At 37.5% G+C, this 16,945-nt stretch overlaps 1 protein-coding gene across 4 annotated transcripts in view; it reads right to left on the bottom strand.

The window, feature by feature from the left end:
- Positions 1–15,996, bottom strand: part of eeig1b (estrogen-induced osteoclastogenesis regulator 1b) — a 42,937-nt gene extending 26,941 nt beyond the window's left edge. The window contains exons 1-3 of one of the 4 annotated variants that reach the window (XM_056267393.1): positions 15,803–15,996; positions 15,511–15,552; positions 15,135–15,427 (exon numbers count right to left, since the gene is read on the bottom strand). In XM_056267393.1, coding sequence (XP_056123368.1) covers positions 15,135–15,280 — 146 coding nt within the window. In that variant the 5' untranslated portion in view covers positions 15,281–15,427; positions 15,511–15,552; positions 15,803–15,996. Of the gene's footprint in view, positions 1–15,134; positions 15,428–15,510; positions 15,578–15,802 lie in introns of all 4 variants that reach the window. The other 3 variants (XM_056267391.1, XM_056267392.1, XM_056267394.1) reach the window with 3 other exon arrangements.
- Positions 15,997–16,945: the final 949 nt, after the last annotated feature.

Below are 16,945 nucleotides of genomic sequence, written 5' to 3' on the forward strand. Positions count from 1 at the left end.
AAGAAACATGTTGTATTAGTGTGTTTGTGTGCATGTAAAGAACACTGTAGCCTACATGCTGTAAGGTGGGTTACAGAAGGTCATGTGATTATAGGATGCATCATGAAAACAAAAAAAAAGTTGTGTTAATTATAATACTATGTAGCCTATAAAATTGAGGCAAGGAATTGATTAAAGAGAGGATCTGATGCTGCAACTACAATTTTTTTTTACAGACTATCCTACTGATTTAGATTTTTTAATCAGATGGTATGGCAACACTACTTGGGATTTGCTTTTTATTGCATTATGTATTGAGCTCTCATATGCTGAGATTAGAGAGTAGTACCTGTGGTAGGGGACGGGGGCCAAGAAGAGAATGGTGGTTTTGCAATGCAATCCAGCCCTTAAGCCCCGTTCACACTACAAGCGACAAAGCGATACGATACCATTCATTTCAATGGGGAGCGGGCGATTCCGGCGACACGCGCGACAGTGACCGTTGGCGACCGGTGGGGCGTGTCTGGCGACGCGACAAAGTTGAGATCGGTTTAACTTTATGCAAATGAAGAGCGACTTTCGGGAGCGACAACCAATAGGAGTGAAGTCAGTGGAGCGTGTCACTCTTCAGTGCTGAGTCTGACCGAGGCAAGTTGAACGAGAAGCTCATTTTAGCAGTCAGAAACTGTCCTATAATTTATGATATATCTCCGTGTACATACAGTGGTATTCCCCGTACTGACTCCGTGCCTGTATGGTTTCGGGAACCCAGATAGACCAGTATTTGCCCGATTGCTGCAGTTAAATAGCCGCGATGGCAAAGAGCACTCACTGTTTCTCGTTCATCTTTAATATTATGTATTTTATGTACTGATTCCATTTATATTTAGACTTTTGTTGTGACTTTAATTAGTCGGTTAGTTACAGAAAAGAAAAACTCCACAGAAATTGGCAGTCACGCAGTCACGGCTTGTCCATGGGGTAATATGTCGGGTAGAAAATAAAAAGTACAGTGGGAACATTTCGAGAAAATAAAGAATGACCACAAAAAGGTGATGTGCAACTTCAAACATGACTTATTTAAAGCATGCAAGTAGTAGCCTAACGTTAGCCACTTTACGTGGCCGTCGCTCTAACGTTAACCTAAATAATTGTGTGCTAATATTAGACGCATATCCAAGTGTCCAAGCGGAGTGTGGAAGCCAAGTTAAGTACCGCAGTTTCTGCAAGACATGTTTAACTTAACTTCCACGTCAATGCCATCGGAGTGCATCTTCTCCAAAGCCGGCTTCATTGTGAGCAAGACACAGAGCTCACTTCTCCCCGACAACGTGGACAAAGAGTTTTTCCACTAACTAATAGACTAATGGCTTAAATGAACGACTAACAGTCGACTAGGAAAATCTTTAGTCTGGGGCAGCCCTGACTACAGACAGACACACAATCACAGAAATGGCCACAAAGACCCTAACACGCTGAACATTGGATCATAACCTGGCTCTTTTCCTCTCTGATAAGCTATGCAAATACCAGCCGGGGGCCTCTTGACATTATCATTGTTAGCTGTTGCATAAGAGGCACAGGAATGGCTGGAGTGGAGACCAGTCCTAGATGCACTTTACACATGTAACCACCCGTGGAGTGTTATTCACTGGAACAGAGGCCCTAATCACTGGGTTTTGAAATCAGAGCCTCTTCAATGCTGTAAGTAGACCCTGTGGACTACATTTGCCAACAAAACCTCACTTTAATTGATTACTGATTGAAAGCGTTCAGAAGGTCACAGTTATTGGAATGGTTGGTGTGGATGAGGTTTGGTGACATAGATAGGGACACCAATTGGCAAAAGCATGTTTAAACACTCATCAATAAGTAATCAATTGAACATTTGGCTGTGAGCTGAAGTCTGGAGGTCAAAATAGAGAATTGCTCACATAGGTTCCAGGATCTCTGTGATTTAAGTCATCTCTCATTCCACTCGAATGGATCAGGACCCACGGGACGGACCAGACGCTCAGAGAAGAGCCAGAAACACAGATCAACGCAGATGAGAAAACCCAGCTCACTCTTTTTAAAAATGATATACTGCCAATAACTGTTGTACGAGCAGCCAAACAATATGAAATGCCTCTGCTGTGGGAGCTCTGGTCACATGGAAAACAAACAAATATAAGATCAACTAAAAACAAAGTCATCAAGATTGATGAGAAAGAAAAATACCTCAGACTAAACTGAAATCTTTGAAACTCTTTGAAATCAACTCTACATGCAGACCAGCGTGTACAGTGTCTCCTGATGTTAGTCACATTTCATTGATATCACCCTTATATAGGCCAATTTGCCGTTCCCTTCATTCTTTATTTCTCTTTCCTTCACGTGTCCATGGATCTGACTCAGGCTCTCTTAGCTGACTGAAAGATGGAGAGACCCAAAAAAACACACAAGTAAGAAAATGAAGGGGTGGTAAGAACACTTTGGGATTGACGGATACAAACCATTTGTACTTAAAGTCACTAGTTGATTATTCCCAGCAACCCTTAATAGTTCTGGGAAATTGTGGAGCTTTTTGTAAGTCAGAAGGCATTGTTGTTGTTACTGATCAAGCAAAGAATTCTTCTGCCAGTTGTTAATGTAAGCCTGTTTAGAGTGTAAACTCAAGTCAAATGGTATAACATGACCTCAGAGAGATGATTTATAAATTAAAATAAATTTTAGAAAGATTAAATTTCTATATGCTATATTAAGTATATACAACATATAATGTATAGTATAACATTGAATATAGATAAAAGTGGTTTTTAATTCTACAGGAATTGAGGAGTGCCAGCTGTGTTTTCCTCATTCAGCTGCTCGTCTTTTCGGTCAGGCATTCTCTATAAAACAGGCAAGACTAAACTTACCAATACTCTAAAAATAATTTTCTCCATGTAGCCAATGGGCTAAACGCTTCAGTAATTACTGTAATTTACAAATCTGTGTGTGTCATGAGGAATGTTGAACAGCCTAACATTGTTTTTGAGTTATGTTTAAGGGTGTTTGACATTGAATGAATGACATTGAATTCGCATGAAAGGCTAGAGAAATTAAAGATTTGTCACATTACATATATAATATTTGACCAAGGTTTTGATGACTAAATAAATTTCCACTTACTGCCATTGTAATATACTCCATGATTACTCTACTAATGCACTATTTGATTAAAATTGCAATAAAATAAAAATTGACAGATTATTATAAATTATTTATTTATGTGCATAATTCATGTGCTACATTTACTTTCCCTCTCCCTCGCAAATGGCATTGACCCAATCAATTTCCAATGGGCATTTCAAGTCCCGTTATTCATTAACTTTTTCACTCAGATATGCATCAAAATGGGGGGGGGGGGGTAATATTATATACATCTTTTATCCAATGCAGGACTTGAAGAAGGGGGCTGGGATAAATTCACCAAGAGCAGTAGCCAATTTTATGCCTCAAAAAGAATTTGACCTTTGATCTCACAAGCTCTCCGAGCTTGTCTATGAATGAGAGTCCAAATTCTGAGAGGCACAGCAGATTTACTGCTCCGAGATTGCAATCAGAGTGCAGACGGTGTGTATGACAGCACATGCATCTGAAGTGGACAGGAATGGATTGAAGAGCGAGCAGAAGATAAAGCACAATGATTAGCCTAGCCTCTTAACGTGCAGAGGCAAAACCACAAAAAAACATTGTTGGAGGGAGAAGAAAGACAAGTCTAAACAGACTACAATTTGCAGGAAGAACAAAATGTAAGGGCAGCAGGGTGCAAAGTCACTAAGTAATTCCTTTCCTTGAATGTTCAAATGGGTACTTTAAGCCAGAAATAATAAAATACTGGTGCAACATTACAGCCAGCTTAATGTCAGGCATTATTCAACTAAGGTGTTTTCTTCTTTCTGTGGCATGTTCTCCCTGAACAAAGGTTTTGATTTAGGTTCGGTGTATGTAATGAAGTATCCAGATGCTAGTGCTGTGCTTTGATGGTGCAAGCGTATCAAAGCACATGTTCATTTAATATAAACCAAATCTATTAGACAGTATTAGTCCCACACTGTACTGCAACAAAATGGCCATAAAGTACACTGATATAAAGAGTCAGACGCTGAAATGAAAGAAGAATGTACTAGAATCACCAGATTGGTAACAATATCATGTTTCGTGCTGTTCGGGACTGTATGTATTGTACAAGTTTTGCCCTAAGCTTACACACAAAAAAAACAGTTGGTTGGTGTGGCTATATTTTCATAATAGTAGGCTATACAATATCAAGGCTTCTAATTGAAATACAGTAACTGTAACAGGTGTGGACAGAGATAATGTCTGTTTCTTGTGCTGACAATACAGCTTAGTCTACGCTTTTTGAGAAACGTTTTAAACAGGCTGACTGAAGATTTGAGGTGTGTTGTTTATTAAAGCTGTCAAGAAATACTGTCGTCTGCACTGGAGTGTTTGCATATAGTGCTGTGAGGGACAGAGGAACGTGTGAAGGGGAGAGAGGTCAATCAAGTGGACATTCCTAGCTGTATGTTGTCTGTGAAACCCTGCAACACATCCTGCAACTGAACTTTGACCCCTGGAAACCTGTGACTACGCAAAACCAGGGAGCATACGACACAGCTGTGAAAAAGCTGCGAGAACGTAACTTAAATACATATACTTGAATAGATCTGTATAGTACTGCGATGATATATACAATATGAGAAATAAGGCTTGTGGCAAAACAAGCAAACAAACTACATCTAAAACTATTAATTGAGACAGACGCAAAAGGGCCAGTCAAGTTTTGTGAAAAGCTTGTTCTCATTCCCTCTGTCCCTCCACCCTTCTGTTCCGCCAGGACTTCATTTAACCTACTTCTGTGTGAAACTCCCCTCCAGATGGTGCTCACTTTTTATCAGTCTTCCCCTTTCTTCCATATTTTCCCACAATATGCCCACAGACTCATGAATCCATGAGTAAATGAGAGATAGTTCTTGACTTACGTTTCAATGCACCACTGAGAGAAACTCCTTCCTGCCTAATGCCATTAGTCTGTGAGAGCATGATTTATATACAGTATTTTATACATTTGCATTACTGCACTTCATTATGTCACTATGACAGTATACTGAATTTTTTTTACTTTTATTCTATTCTGTTTATTGTATGCATTTTATTGTGTGTATAGCCGTTCAAAATTTGGGGTCAGCACGTTTTTTTTTTTTTTTTAAGAAAGTAATATTTGTATTCATCAAATACACATTAAATGGATTAAAACATGACATGAAAGACATTTAGAATATTACAAAAGATTTCGATTTCAAAAATACCGTATGATTTCTATTCAACAAAAAATGTTGGAAATGTTTCTTGAGCACCAAATCAATATATTAGAATGATTTTTGAAGGATCATGTGACACTGACGACTAGAGTAACAATTTAGCTTTGCCATCTCAAGAATAAATTACGTACATTTTAATTTATCAAAATACATAACAGTTCTTTTAAAAATGTTGTGATTTTTCACAGTATTACTTATTTAAACTTATTTTAAAATTTAGCCTGGGTGAAAAAAAATGTAACTGACCCCAAACCATTGAACAGTAACGCATAAATTCTACATTAATGCATTTGGCTGGCATTTTTATCCAATGCGACTTGCATTGCATATACATTTGATCACGTTCATGCATTCGCTGTAAATCAAACTCATGGTGTTGTTGCTAATTTCATGCACTACTGTTTGAGCTACATGAATGTTAAGTGTTGCTACTGTAATAAAAAAATATCCCTGTGGTACTAATACAATCGTTTTCTTATATTATCTTAAAACATGAAAAGAGAAGTGGGGATGTTTCTGTTAGAGATTGTAAGGATTATTGATATAAGACAGATCTCTGCCATTGTATTTTGATTTCACAGTACACAATTTATCGCTGGTATTCTTTCGTTTTTAAAATAAGCAGATTTTTGATAGTTATCAGTGTTTTGTTGTGCATGTAAACACCCAATGCAAGTTAAATGGATTTTTTTTTTACCAGCTTTATCATCTGCTAAGCGAAAATCGTAAGTCCAATTGCTTTGAAAAGTAATAGCACATTTTTCCTCAACAAAAAACAAACACAATTTCAGATATAATAGCAGATAAGATAAGAGCTAAGTTTAGACGTTTAGCCAATGTTTAGACGAATAGCAGCAATCACCACTAATCATTGACTAATGGATCTTTGTAAAATAGTAGCTGATGAGGGCAGACAGTGCAAAGTCCAGTTAAGACACCCCAACTGTTTACCTACATCTGTTTGGTTCGCAGCAATCTATTTCATGAAGTGTTTACAGGAGGCAGTTTAGAAGCCTCAGTCTGTCCCCGCTGAGAGCAGGTGCACCGCTGAGTCTCAGCTGTTAATCTCATTGAGTAGTTGTAGCCCAATAACACCGCGACCTGTACGGGATGAGACCCTTGTTCATCTGCCCGCTTGTGCTTCGTAAGCAAGCTGGCAGCACATGCCAGGAACTTAACTAGCAACCTTATGGTGTGTATAGTCACCAGAAGAATTGAACTTCTGAACTATGAGACACCCCAATACAGATCTTACAGACCCCTTTATGTATGTCAAAAGAAAAATCACCATTCATGATTGTAATGCAACAAACTATTGTGTTGTATATGTGTTGTTTTTGTGGTGCATTGTGGGAGAGAGAGAGATAAGCACCTCATTAACATTATGCGCTATGTGTATGAATTGACTGCATCTGGAGTCTCAGATAAGACGTATAATATATGGTAGAAATATAATATTGACATTAATGAGTGTATGAGAAAGCCAGAAAAGCAGCCAGAGAAAAACTTATCAGTCAGCCATAAACACTAATAAATCACCTTTAACAACTTACAGCCTAAATCAATCTTCTGTCTATTGGGCTTTTGATTTAACCAGAAAAGATGGTCTAAGAAAAGGTGTGGAAATCATTCACTACCTTTCAGCTTACATGCTCCTTAAAGGTGCATGGGCAATACAATCATTATGGATGTGTGTGTTTGTGTGTGTGCTGTATACCCAAAGTGCCACATTCTCAAAGGTTTTATTTGATCCCCTGTTGCTAAGATACTAAACACAAAACAGACGTGAATGCACATGAATGGGTTCTAGGCAATGAAAAAGAGAATGATTTGTTTTCATAATCTCACATTGACAATTAGCATAATCTGTGTGTCTGTTTCGGGGTGTAACTCTTCCCGTGGAATCTAAAGAATGAGGTTCTGCTCGATTTGTCAAAGCCGCCATGATGCAAATAACACACTGAGCAGAAAGAAACCCGATCCTCTTTATTTCTTCAGCTTTCTCTTTGTTCATTTAAGAACGTCAATCAGCACCAAAAGATTAAATATAAAACAAAAACATCTTTAGAAAGTACTGGTCAACGATACTGATTGTACAGTGGCCAAAGCCAATACCTAGACATATCTAGACAAGGTTAATGTACATATAATTAGAATATGTACACTACCATTCAAATGTTTGGAGTCGGTAAGATTTTTTCATGTTTTAGATAGAAGTCTCTTGCGCTCACCAAGGCTGCACTTATTTGATTAAAATACAGTAAAAATTTTGAAATATTGTGTAATTTTACTATTTAAAATAACTGTTTTCTTTTTACAATGTTTTAAATGCTCCATTTTACATTCCTGTGATGGCAAAGTTGAAGTGCTCAAGAAACGTTTATTCAACCCTGGCCTATTTATTTATAATACAGTTGTCCTGCCTAAAATTTGTGGAATTCTTCAATGAATATAAAGTTAAAAAAAAACAGCATTTATTTAAAATCGTTAGAACAGTAGAGTGTACATACATTTTTTTTTTAAATGGCCAGAATTTGTGTAATTTTCTTAATGGATAATGAATAATGCATATTTTCAAGTAAATTGAGTTAATATTTTGCTCAACAGCTAATTTCAGAAATGTAAACATATTTTACACAATATTTACTCAAAATGATTTGAAAATTTGCATTATCCATCAAGGAAACTAATAGTGCTGTGTTGAAAAAATCGATTCACCAATTCTGAATCGATTTTCATATTAATTTCTAAAGATCGATCCGTAACTCAGAGGATCGATTTTAATAGGTTTACATTTTCCCCGTGAACTTTAACTTGCCGCGACTGGGAGATCCCTGTATGCGCATTGAAAGGCTTTCACTCAGCGCGCACATTGTTACGACAACGGGCTTTGAGTGAGTCATTAAACCGTTCATTCAACGAACACGTTCAAAAAAGCTGATTCATTAAAAGAGATGTAATGAAACAAGGTGTTAATTATTTTTTAACTTTGAGTTCCACTTTTCAAGGCTCAGCTGAGCAGCAATGCGTCGCATGGGTAACGCTGAAGCTGATGCTTCACTTATTAGAGACCAATATGGCATTGATTCAATGCGTGACTGGCTGATTTTATTTCCCCGCGGCTTCCTCGCGCAGTGGGATGCTGACCAGCGCTGCTGCTGACGCGCATTTATGGTAAATACCCGTGACGTGAACGTTAAAAGGATGATACGACAAATATTTCGCTTTCCTTTGACACGGCAACCTTTTTCACAAATACATATGACTTCAAAGACAGACGCAGGTAATCGCACGCGCTCTGCCGATCTCTCTCATTCACTGTCTGTGCGAAGCCTCTGTAGGCTACACATCACCACGATAAACAGTCTTGTTTGTTATCATTATGAACTTGTTTAACATTCAATACACATGCATGAAGTTCAAAACAAGAAGGGTATAGCCTTATAAAAAACGTGAATATCGCGGTTGCTGCGGTTACTTGCAATCCTCTGCGGTTACTGCTGCTGATACCTCTGCGTCCTCTGTCGTCTACACCAGTGCAAGTTTGTGAAAGCAGTTGTATCAACACTCTGGAAGGGGGATTGTTCTTTACAACCATCAATACTCCATTAATTTGCAGTTAAATGTCTATAATAATTGTATCAATATGTTGCATAACTACAGTCCTGTAATTCAACAGCTGGAAAAAAAATATGCTTTTTTCAAAAACACTTATCTTAATCTCGAAGATCGGATCGGATCGAATCGAATAATGATAATCGATTCAAGATCTTGAGAATCGGAATCGAATCGATTCTTGAAATTTGAATCGAAACCCAGCACTAGAAACTAAACAACTTCTGTTAATTGATCATCTCTTCTGATTTCCTACTAATTACAACACAGAATAAAAATAAACAAACATCTATGTTGAAAGATACAGTAAAACTTACCGAAATCCGTACTGTCTCATGATGTAATCGCTCAATCAGTGTTTAAACGGCAGAAAGACAAAAAAACAACAACTTGTAAACAATGTCACGTAACATTTACCTCCTTAAACTTATTAGTCAGCTAGAAAAATGAACTACAGAGAGGATTTTTTTTTTGCTATATATACGCACTATATTACATATTCATTGAATTTTTACTTAACCTGTTCTTCAATATTTAATGTATCTTTGAATAAACTTATCATGTTTTTATGACAGCCGATCGGGATTTTTGCAGCCGATACCAACTAGGGGTGGTGAAAAAAATCGATTATTGATTAATCGCGAGTATGTTATGGACGAGTATGAATCGATTATTAAATTTTCAAAAATCGATTTTTTATCATAAAAAAAAATTCATTATTTTATTTTGTAAAAAATGTTATACCGGAAGTTGAACGTCACGAACGCGCCCAGTTCCAGTAGCAAGCGCGTGTAACGGCCGTCTATGGTAACGGCAGCCAGAGCGAGTGAGAGCAGGTGTGCCGGAGACTCACTGGCTGCGTGGCGTGAGCGTCTCAGCTGCGTGGTGTGTCCGTTTTTATTTCGGCTCCCATGTAACAGGTTAGAGCTTGCACACTGCCTGCATGAGCCGCGCGGAAAACGCGTGCATGCTAGAAATAGAACCGACGCCTATTTTTCACGCGACACGCAAGCGTTTCCAGGCAAAATAGAATAGGAAACGATGTTTATCTGTCATTTTGTACACGAATACATATTAATAAATTACATTTTGATGTTTGAAAGTCTAGGTTTTGATATAAATTCAGATATCAATGTAATTTAAACAAATAATAATAATAATAATTATCGATTTTCAAGTATTGCCATTATTTTTGCCTATATACAAATTTATGTCATTTTTATTTTTTAAACAATCGAGTCCTGGTGTTCACTACAGAGGTCATAGCATAACATATGAATAAAATATCTCTTTTTTTTTTCATTTGTTTCTTATGCTCTTAACAATGTGATTACATGAAGAAGAAAAAAAACTTTTGAAAAAAACGTTCTGGGCCTCAGGAGGATATAAAGATAATAGGCTACAATAACAACATAGTGTGTCTTCTGAGTGACGGTCCACCATCAGGCTAAATATAGGCTCTTTAAAGCTACACAAAATTTGTCAATGTTATTGAAATAAACAGACAGCCCACTTCCCTATTTTTCGGATTTTGGAAGATGTGTGATAACAGTTGAAATTGTTGTCGTAAAGGCAAGAGGCAAGAGTTGAAATTGTTGTAGTAAGGATTAACACACCGCTAACCCAAATGTAGACTGTCCCTCTATGTCATCTAGCAGCAGCGGCGCCGCGTCAGACACGTTTCTGGTGTGCAAAGACACAGAAAACGCGACGCAGCTGACACGCAACAGAAACGCCACGCTCACGCCACGCAGCCAGTGTGTCTCCGGCCTAACGAGCGTTGCTTGCTACAACACCTTGTCTTTCTAGAAGAAAATTGTCCAATTTCTACAGTATGTTGGTTCTGATCTACTTCCTAAAGGAAATAAGCCTTTCATTTATTTGTTATTGTTTAGTTCAACTTGATGAGTCACAACACAATGTGATGTATTCATTTCTGTGTTCTACAGAACATAAGCTACATACAAATAATTCTGAAGTTATAACTACACGACACAGAAAGTGCTTTGAGTTGTTGTTACTCAATAAAAGAGTTAAGTAATTCAGCAGCTGACTTTTTTTAATACTGCAAACACTTTGTAGTGTATTTTCGTTTACTGTTGTGAAATGGAAAATCAATAATCGCTAATCGAGAATCGTTAATAATCGAAAATCGACTGTAATCGAATCGGGACTTCAATAATCGTAATCGAATCGAATCGGGAAATCAGACAGATTAACCACCCCTAATACCAACTACCGACATCACGATTGGCCGATCCCGATCATTCAAGCTATCATTCAAGCCATTCAAGTGATTTGTAAGCTCTCTGTTGGCTGTCACTTTTAACCCACACTAAAGGCATTTTTAATGATTTTACGTGATTTCAAGTGGCATACTTAAAAAGTAATGGCTTAGTTTTAATAACTCTGCAAAATAAACAAGGTATCATCAAGTACATGGTCTCATTCGATAAAAAAAAAAAACAGGTTTGTTTTAGTTTTTGATGATCTTCCAGTGCTGTTTCCTCTGTGCGCTCCTTTTCTATGGCGCACGTAAATCAAGACCTTACAATCTGAGCGATCAGACCAATCCAAGCGCGCTCCAGCTGTAAAACAATGTCCGATTGGTATCAACACATCGTCCCTACCCACTATACCCGAAATCCAGTTTCCATTGGTTTAACTTTCAAATGACATTGAAAAACTCTGCGTCATTTTTGCGATTCGCAACATGATCAGATCCCGGATGTCCAATAGCTGTAGCCAAGCAGCATGTCATGTTAGTCCGTAAAGATTTTCTTAAAATCTACGCATCATGTTATGTTGTGTGTGGGCTCATTTAAATCGAGACAAACTGCTCAAATAAAATAAGTGTGATTTACGATGGTTTACTAATGTTTCGCGAAGTTACAAAACAGAATGTGGCACTAAAGCCTAATCTGTATACAGTTTACATGCGCGTCAGCAGATAACTTTTATGGTTTTACCTCATCAAATTGCAAACGGTTTGTGAGATCGGCCAAATTTAGTAAATCCCGATCGAGTCAGAGAATGTGATTATCAGCTGATACCGATCTGCGGCCGATCGATTGGAGCATCCCTAACAGCCAACATTTAAATATTTCTATTTCAAAAACAAGTATAAACATGATTGTCATTAAAATGTTATTAACATGTATGTGTAATTTAAATGTAAATAACCTATTCAAATCAGTTAATTTTAACCTTTAGTATTATTGTAATGTAACTTGGGTTTCCTGTATAGTTCTTTTTTCCCTTGAGAAAATTTCCCATGTATTATACCTGATACATACCCCAAATCATCAATATCAAATTGAACCGAATAGCAAACTTGTGAATCAAAATCGAATTAAATCGTGAAATTTGTGTCGATACCTAGCTATTGGCCAATGCCAATAATCCCAAAATGCCTTGACTGAATGACAAAGTGTGGGCGCACAGAATTAAAATGATTAAGACTTTATAGTTATCATTATACTGTAGTTATGGTGAGAATGGGCCTTAATTCTTCTGCAGAAATAAACCTGTAAGAATCAAAGGGACATGACTGCTTGAGTATTTATCGTCTGTGGAAGGCAGAGGAACAGAACAGAAAGGAAGAGAGATGAGCACCCCTGTAATGATTACAATCACACACACACACCAGTTGCCTTAGAAACCACTGCTGCTGTATAATCTCTACCACAATAATGATACACCTCTGCAACAAGAAGGATTTATAACTCAATTAGAATCTTTCAGCAAGATATTTTAAGGTCAGCCAACAGCAGTGATAACGGTTTGCATAAGTTGATGACTGTAGTTCACATATCATGACTGTGAATGTCTGAATGGGACCTTTAACTGCATGTGCCCGCCTCTATGCAGACCAACCATTAAAAAGCAACCCTATCAGTGCCCTCTCTTCCTTCAAGCTTCACTGCCCTCTGTCCACTCAGCAAGCCAAGACACCTCTGGAAACGAATGACTTCTGTGTCTACATCCTCATCATCCACCCCAGGAATTTTTATCATCACGTCGATCTGATTTCTCCCAGTTAAAATGCAAACCTGAACTGTGGAAAAGCTGGAGAACAAGTCTGAGATCATATTAAAGAGGCAAGATCTTCCACATTGATAGATAGTACTACTACTATCGGTCTGTCATCAGTCTTGAGAGCTGACTCCTGTCAATCAAGCGCTCCATGAACTCAATCCACACTGATAAAGAGGACAGAAGGATGAAGAAACGTGAGAGAGTGAGAGAAAAGAATGAGCGAGGGGAGGAGGGCAGAGGGAAACAGGACCGTGGCTTAGTCAGACAAACGGCTCTCTGTTTGGACTATCACTGAAGTCTCTGTCCTGTTTTTCGCTTTCTCTCTCACCCTCTTTTTCTCCTTCGTGCATTACTCCTCTATCCATCTTGCATTCCACTTCCAGTTCCTATCCAGTTTTTTTTCACTATCTCTCTAGAAATTACCACACACTCTGTTTCTGCTATCTATCCAATCTAATCTCTTTATCAATACATCTGAGGAATGATGGTGTTGTTGAGACATTCATGACATAACCCTCTTCTCCCTCCTCACATTAGTTACACAAGGCATTGTGCAGAATGAATGCGGAGGGCATCTCAGTGCACTAGAACCAGAGCACTCACTGTGCCTGGCACCGCTAGCAAGTCAATGCGCCCACACAATATACCACCCCCAGTCATATGCCACTAAAAACACCTTCACAACACAAGAGAACTTCAAATAGACTGACACATTTTTGGCCTCTATAGAGCGGGGCTGAAGGTGGTTCTAGGGGAAACCGCTATACATTTTGTGTGGATTATTTGATGAACAGAAAGTTCACAAGAACAGCATTTATTTAAAATAAAGATATTTTGTAACAATGTAAAATTAAAGTCTTTACTGTCACTTTTGAGCAATTTATTGCATCCTTCCTGAATAAAAAATATATCTATCTATCTGTATATATATATATATCACATATATATATATATATATATATATATATATACATATACATATATACATATATACATATATATATATAAAATATTTTATTTATAAAAATAAATAAATATATGTTTTACATTTTTAAATTATAATTATTATTTTAATAATTTAAAAATATATATATTTTATCTATAAAAATTAAAAAATATATACATACATCTCATATCAAGTCTACCACCAAACAGCCATTTTATTCTCAATACTAGATAAATGTGAACATACGTTTAAAAAAAATTTATCAAACCAAATATCTCAAACTTTTGACCTATCTCAGATAGCTGCAAAACTGTTTTGAGTCCAGAATAGGGTAAAACATTTTAAGGTGAAGAAACAATAATGCATTCAACACATCAGGTGCAAGATTCATGCAACAGTCTTTATGGCATTCACATGCTGGAATAATAACCCCACTGGTCATCACATAAGACTGCTGATTCACTCAGATTTACTAATGGACCTTCATTATTCTAATTAGGCTATGTCTGATCAGACTTGCCCAGCTGTGAGTTTAACCTAAGAGCTTAAGCCTCAATTTATAAACAACCGTACCACTGACATGTGTGCTATCATCTTAAACCACAGTCAAAGTTCAGGAATGCGTTTAGAATTAGTCACGAGCAAAAGAAATCGTGAAAATTGACGTGATTCAGGCTGTCTGTGTGCAATGATCAAAAGAGAAAATCCTTTACCTGGGTAAACAATGTAAAGAATGGCATAGTGGTTTGACCCTGACCCTTAAAAAATGTCTTGGCTTTTGATGCGAGACATTTTTCAAGAGACCCCCAAAGCAACCTGTGTGGTCTTCTAAGTGCATTTTAAATGGACTCAAAAACTGTTCAGAGCTGCTGGGCGGGCCGAGTAAAAATGAATAAGTGAATAAGTGTTCCTCGTGAAACCTACACCAAAGACAACAGCAGAATAATAATAATAATAATACGCAAAAATAATGTCCTTCCAACCAACCCTAAGGCTATAGATCATTTTTCAACAGATCATCGTCCATCAAAAATCATACCATGCACATCATACCATTTAAGCACTGCTTAAACCGAGTGTAAAGTAACAGTGGTGTCTGATAAAAAGTTACCACAGTCTTTACTGCCCTAGCAACTGTTTTATTTGGCAGAAACCATGGGAACTGTTGTGTTGGCCCCAATACAGTCAGAGAGAATCCCAAATCTTACCTGGATGAAGCAATGGAAAAGTCTCCACCATCCAACAGTCTGATTTTGCAGAAGAGCATCCCGTTCACAAACGGCACAGCCGTGAGCTCCTCCAGGGTGAAGTGTATCTGAAACTTGAACTTCTTCTTTTTTATTAAAAACGCCATATTCTTAGACTGAACTTTAGATGTTTGAAGACAGAGGTAGACGAATACAGGGAAATGAGTTTTTTTTAATCTGGTGCCTGGAAGTTCTTCTCAATGTATGTGCTTTGGTTCAGCATCTCTGAGAGGACTGACGCTGTCCAGATGAACCTGGGGTGTAAAACAGTGGAAAATCATTAGACATTAGAAAGACATTCGACCAAGTAAACATTAGAAACTACATCATAACTTACCTTAAAACCAATACAGGGACAGCACTGTGGGAAGGCTACAGTCTTTGCTGAAAAGCAAACACATTCCCTGGAGAGTTAGTTACCTTGAAGAAATCCATTATATCCAGGTGAAAAGATCCTTGGGACTCCACTGGCAACATTCACATAATCAAGGAAAATGTAGTATGCTCCTTGAGAGCTACTGACAATATTTAGCTAAATGACCATCATCTTTTCTCTCTTTAATCGAAAGTAGTCGCCTGTTGTTTCATGTCGTAAGTGAAAATTTGAATAGAGACAGTTGAATACTTACGTCGATGAGCAGTTTTCATATGGAAGCCAGGGCAGAAATCACTGGACGGAACGATTTAGAAAACGACCCATAATATAATTACTAACCAGATGTAAATCGTATCGAAATCAACTGTTTAGTGTTGAGTCAAAAGGCTGACTGACTGACTGACTGCTCAGGACTGAAACAGTCTCTGGCTCTTTAGTGAACTCCAATAAGCGCCGCCTCCATGGACGCGTGGATTTCCCTAAATACAGCCAGCAGTTCAGGTCACAGAGAGCGTTTGAAACTCCCGTTACATCCACAAGAGCGCAACAGTGCTTCGCCTTCACTGTAAAGCCAAAAGACGCACGATATGTTGAGTTCAGGCGCGTTGTTTAGCTTTGCCATTATGTAGGTTATGATGCTAGCTTTGTAGATACATCAATAATACAATCATTCACCAATAAAACCCTTAAAAGCCAATTAAAGCGGTTTCTTGGGAGGACGAAAACAAACGTTCGTGCTGTCAATGAGAATCACTATCCTAGTGAATAATGAGGATTTCGCGCGCTTGTGTGATTTGCTTAGGTTTTGTTCTAAAATGACTGTAGCGCCATCTCGTGGCCGCATACTTGCTAATGCGTCATTTTGACGTATTGCTCGTAGCCTCCCTATCAAATCAAATATTAAAAGACAGTGGCATACAGAGATAATACAATGTAAATCATTAGATGCTCATGCTAGGCAGTGTGAAAGACTAATTTATACATGAATTATTTAGCTGTTAGCTAATTTACAAACAGTTTTTATCTAGCCTATGTGATTTTGTATTTCAAACTTTTTGTTAAAATTAAATTTATTTAAAAAATGTATTACGACACACTCGGCTGTTCTAGCAGTGGTGAACTTATTATTAACACTACTAACACATATTGAACTTATTATTAACACTACTAACACATATTGGTTTAATATTGCCTTAATGCATCAGAAAGATCCAAGTGTGCTTGCACACACAAGGAATTTACCTTGCTGTTGAAGCTTCTATATATAAGTACGCTATAACAAGAGACACATAATAACATTTAAGAATAAATATATATATATATATATAGGCTGTATAAGAATAAAGTAGGTTTAGTCAGAATAAACATTTACAGATAATGAACTTATTCACAGGAT

The sequence above is a fragment of the Rhinichthys klamathensis genome, unplaced genomic scaffold (assembly GCF_029890125.1).
Source record: "Rhinichthys klamathensis goyatoka isolate OS25496 unplaced genomic scaffold, OSU_Roscu_1.1 h1tg000259l_1, whole genome shotgun sequence".
In the NCBI taxonomy this organism is placed as follows: Eukaryota; Metazoa; Chordata; class Actinopteri; order Cypriniformes; family Leuciscidae; genus Rhinichthys; species Rhinichthys klamathensis.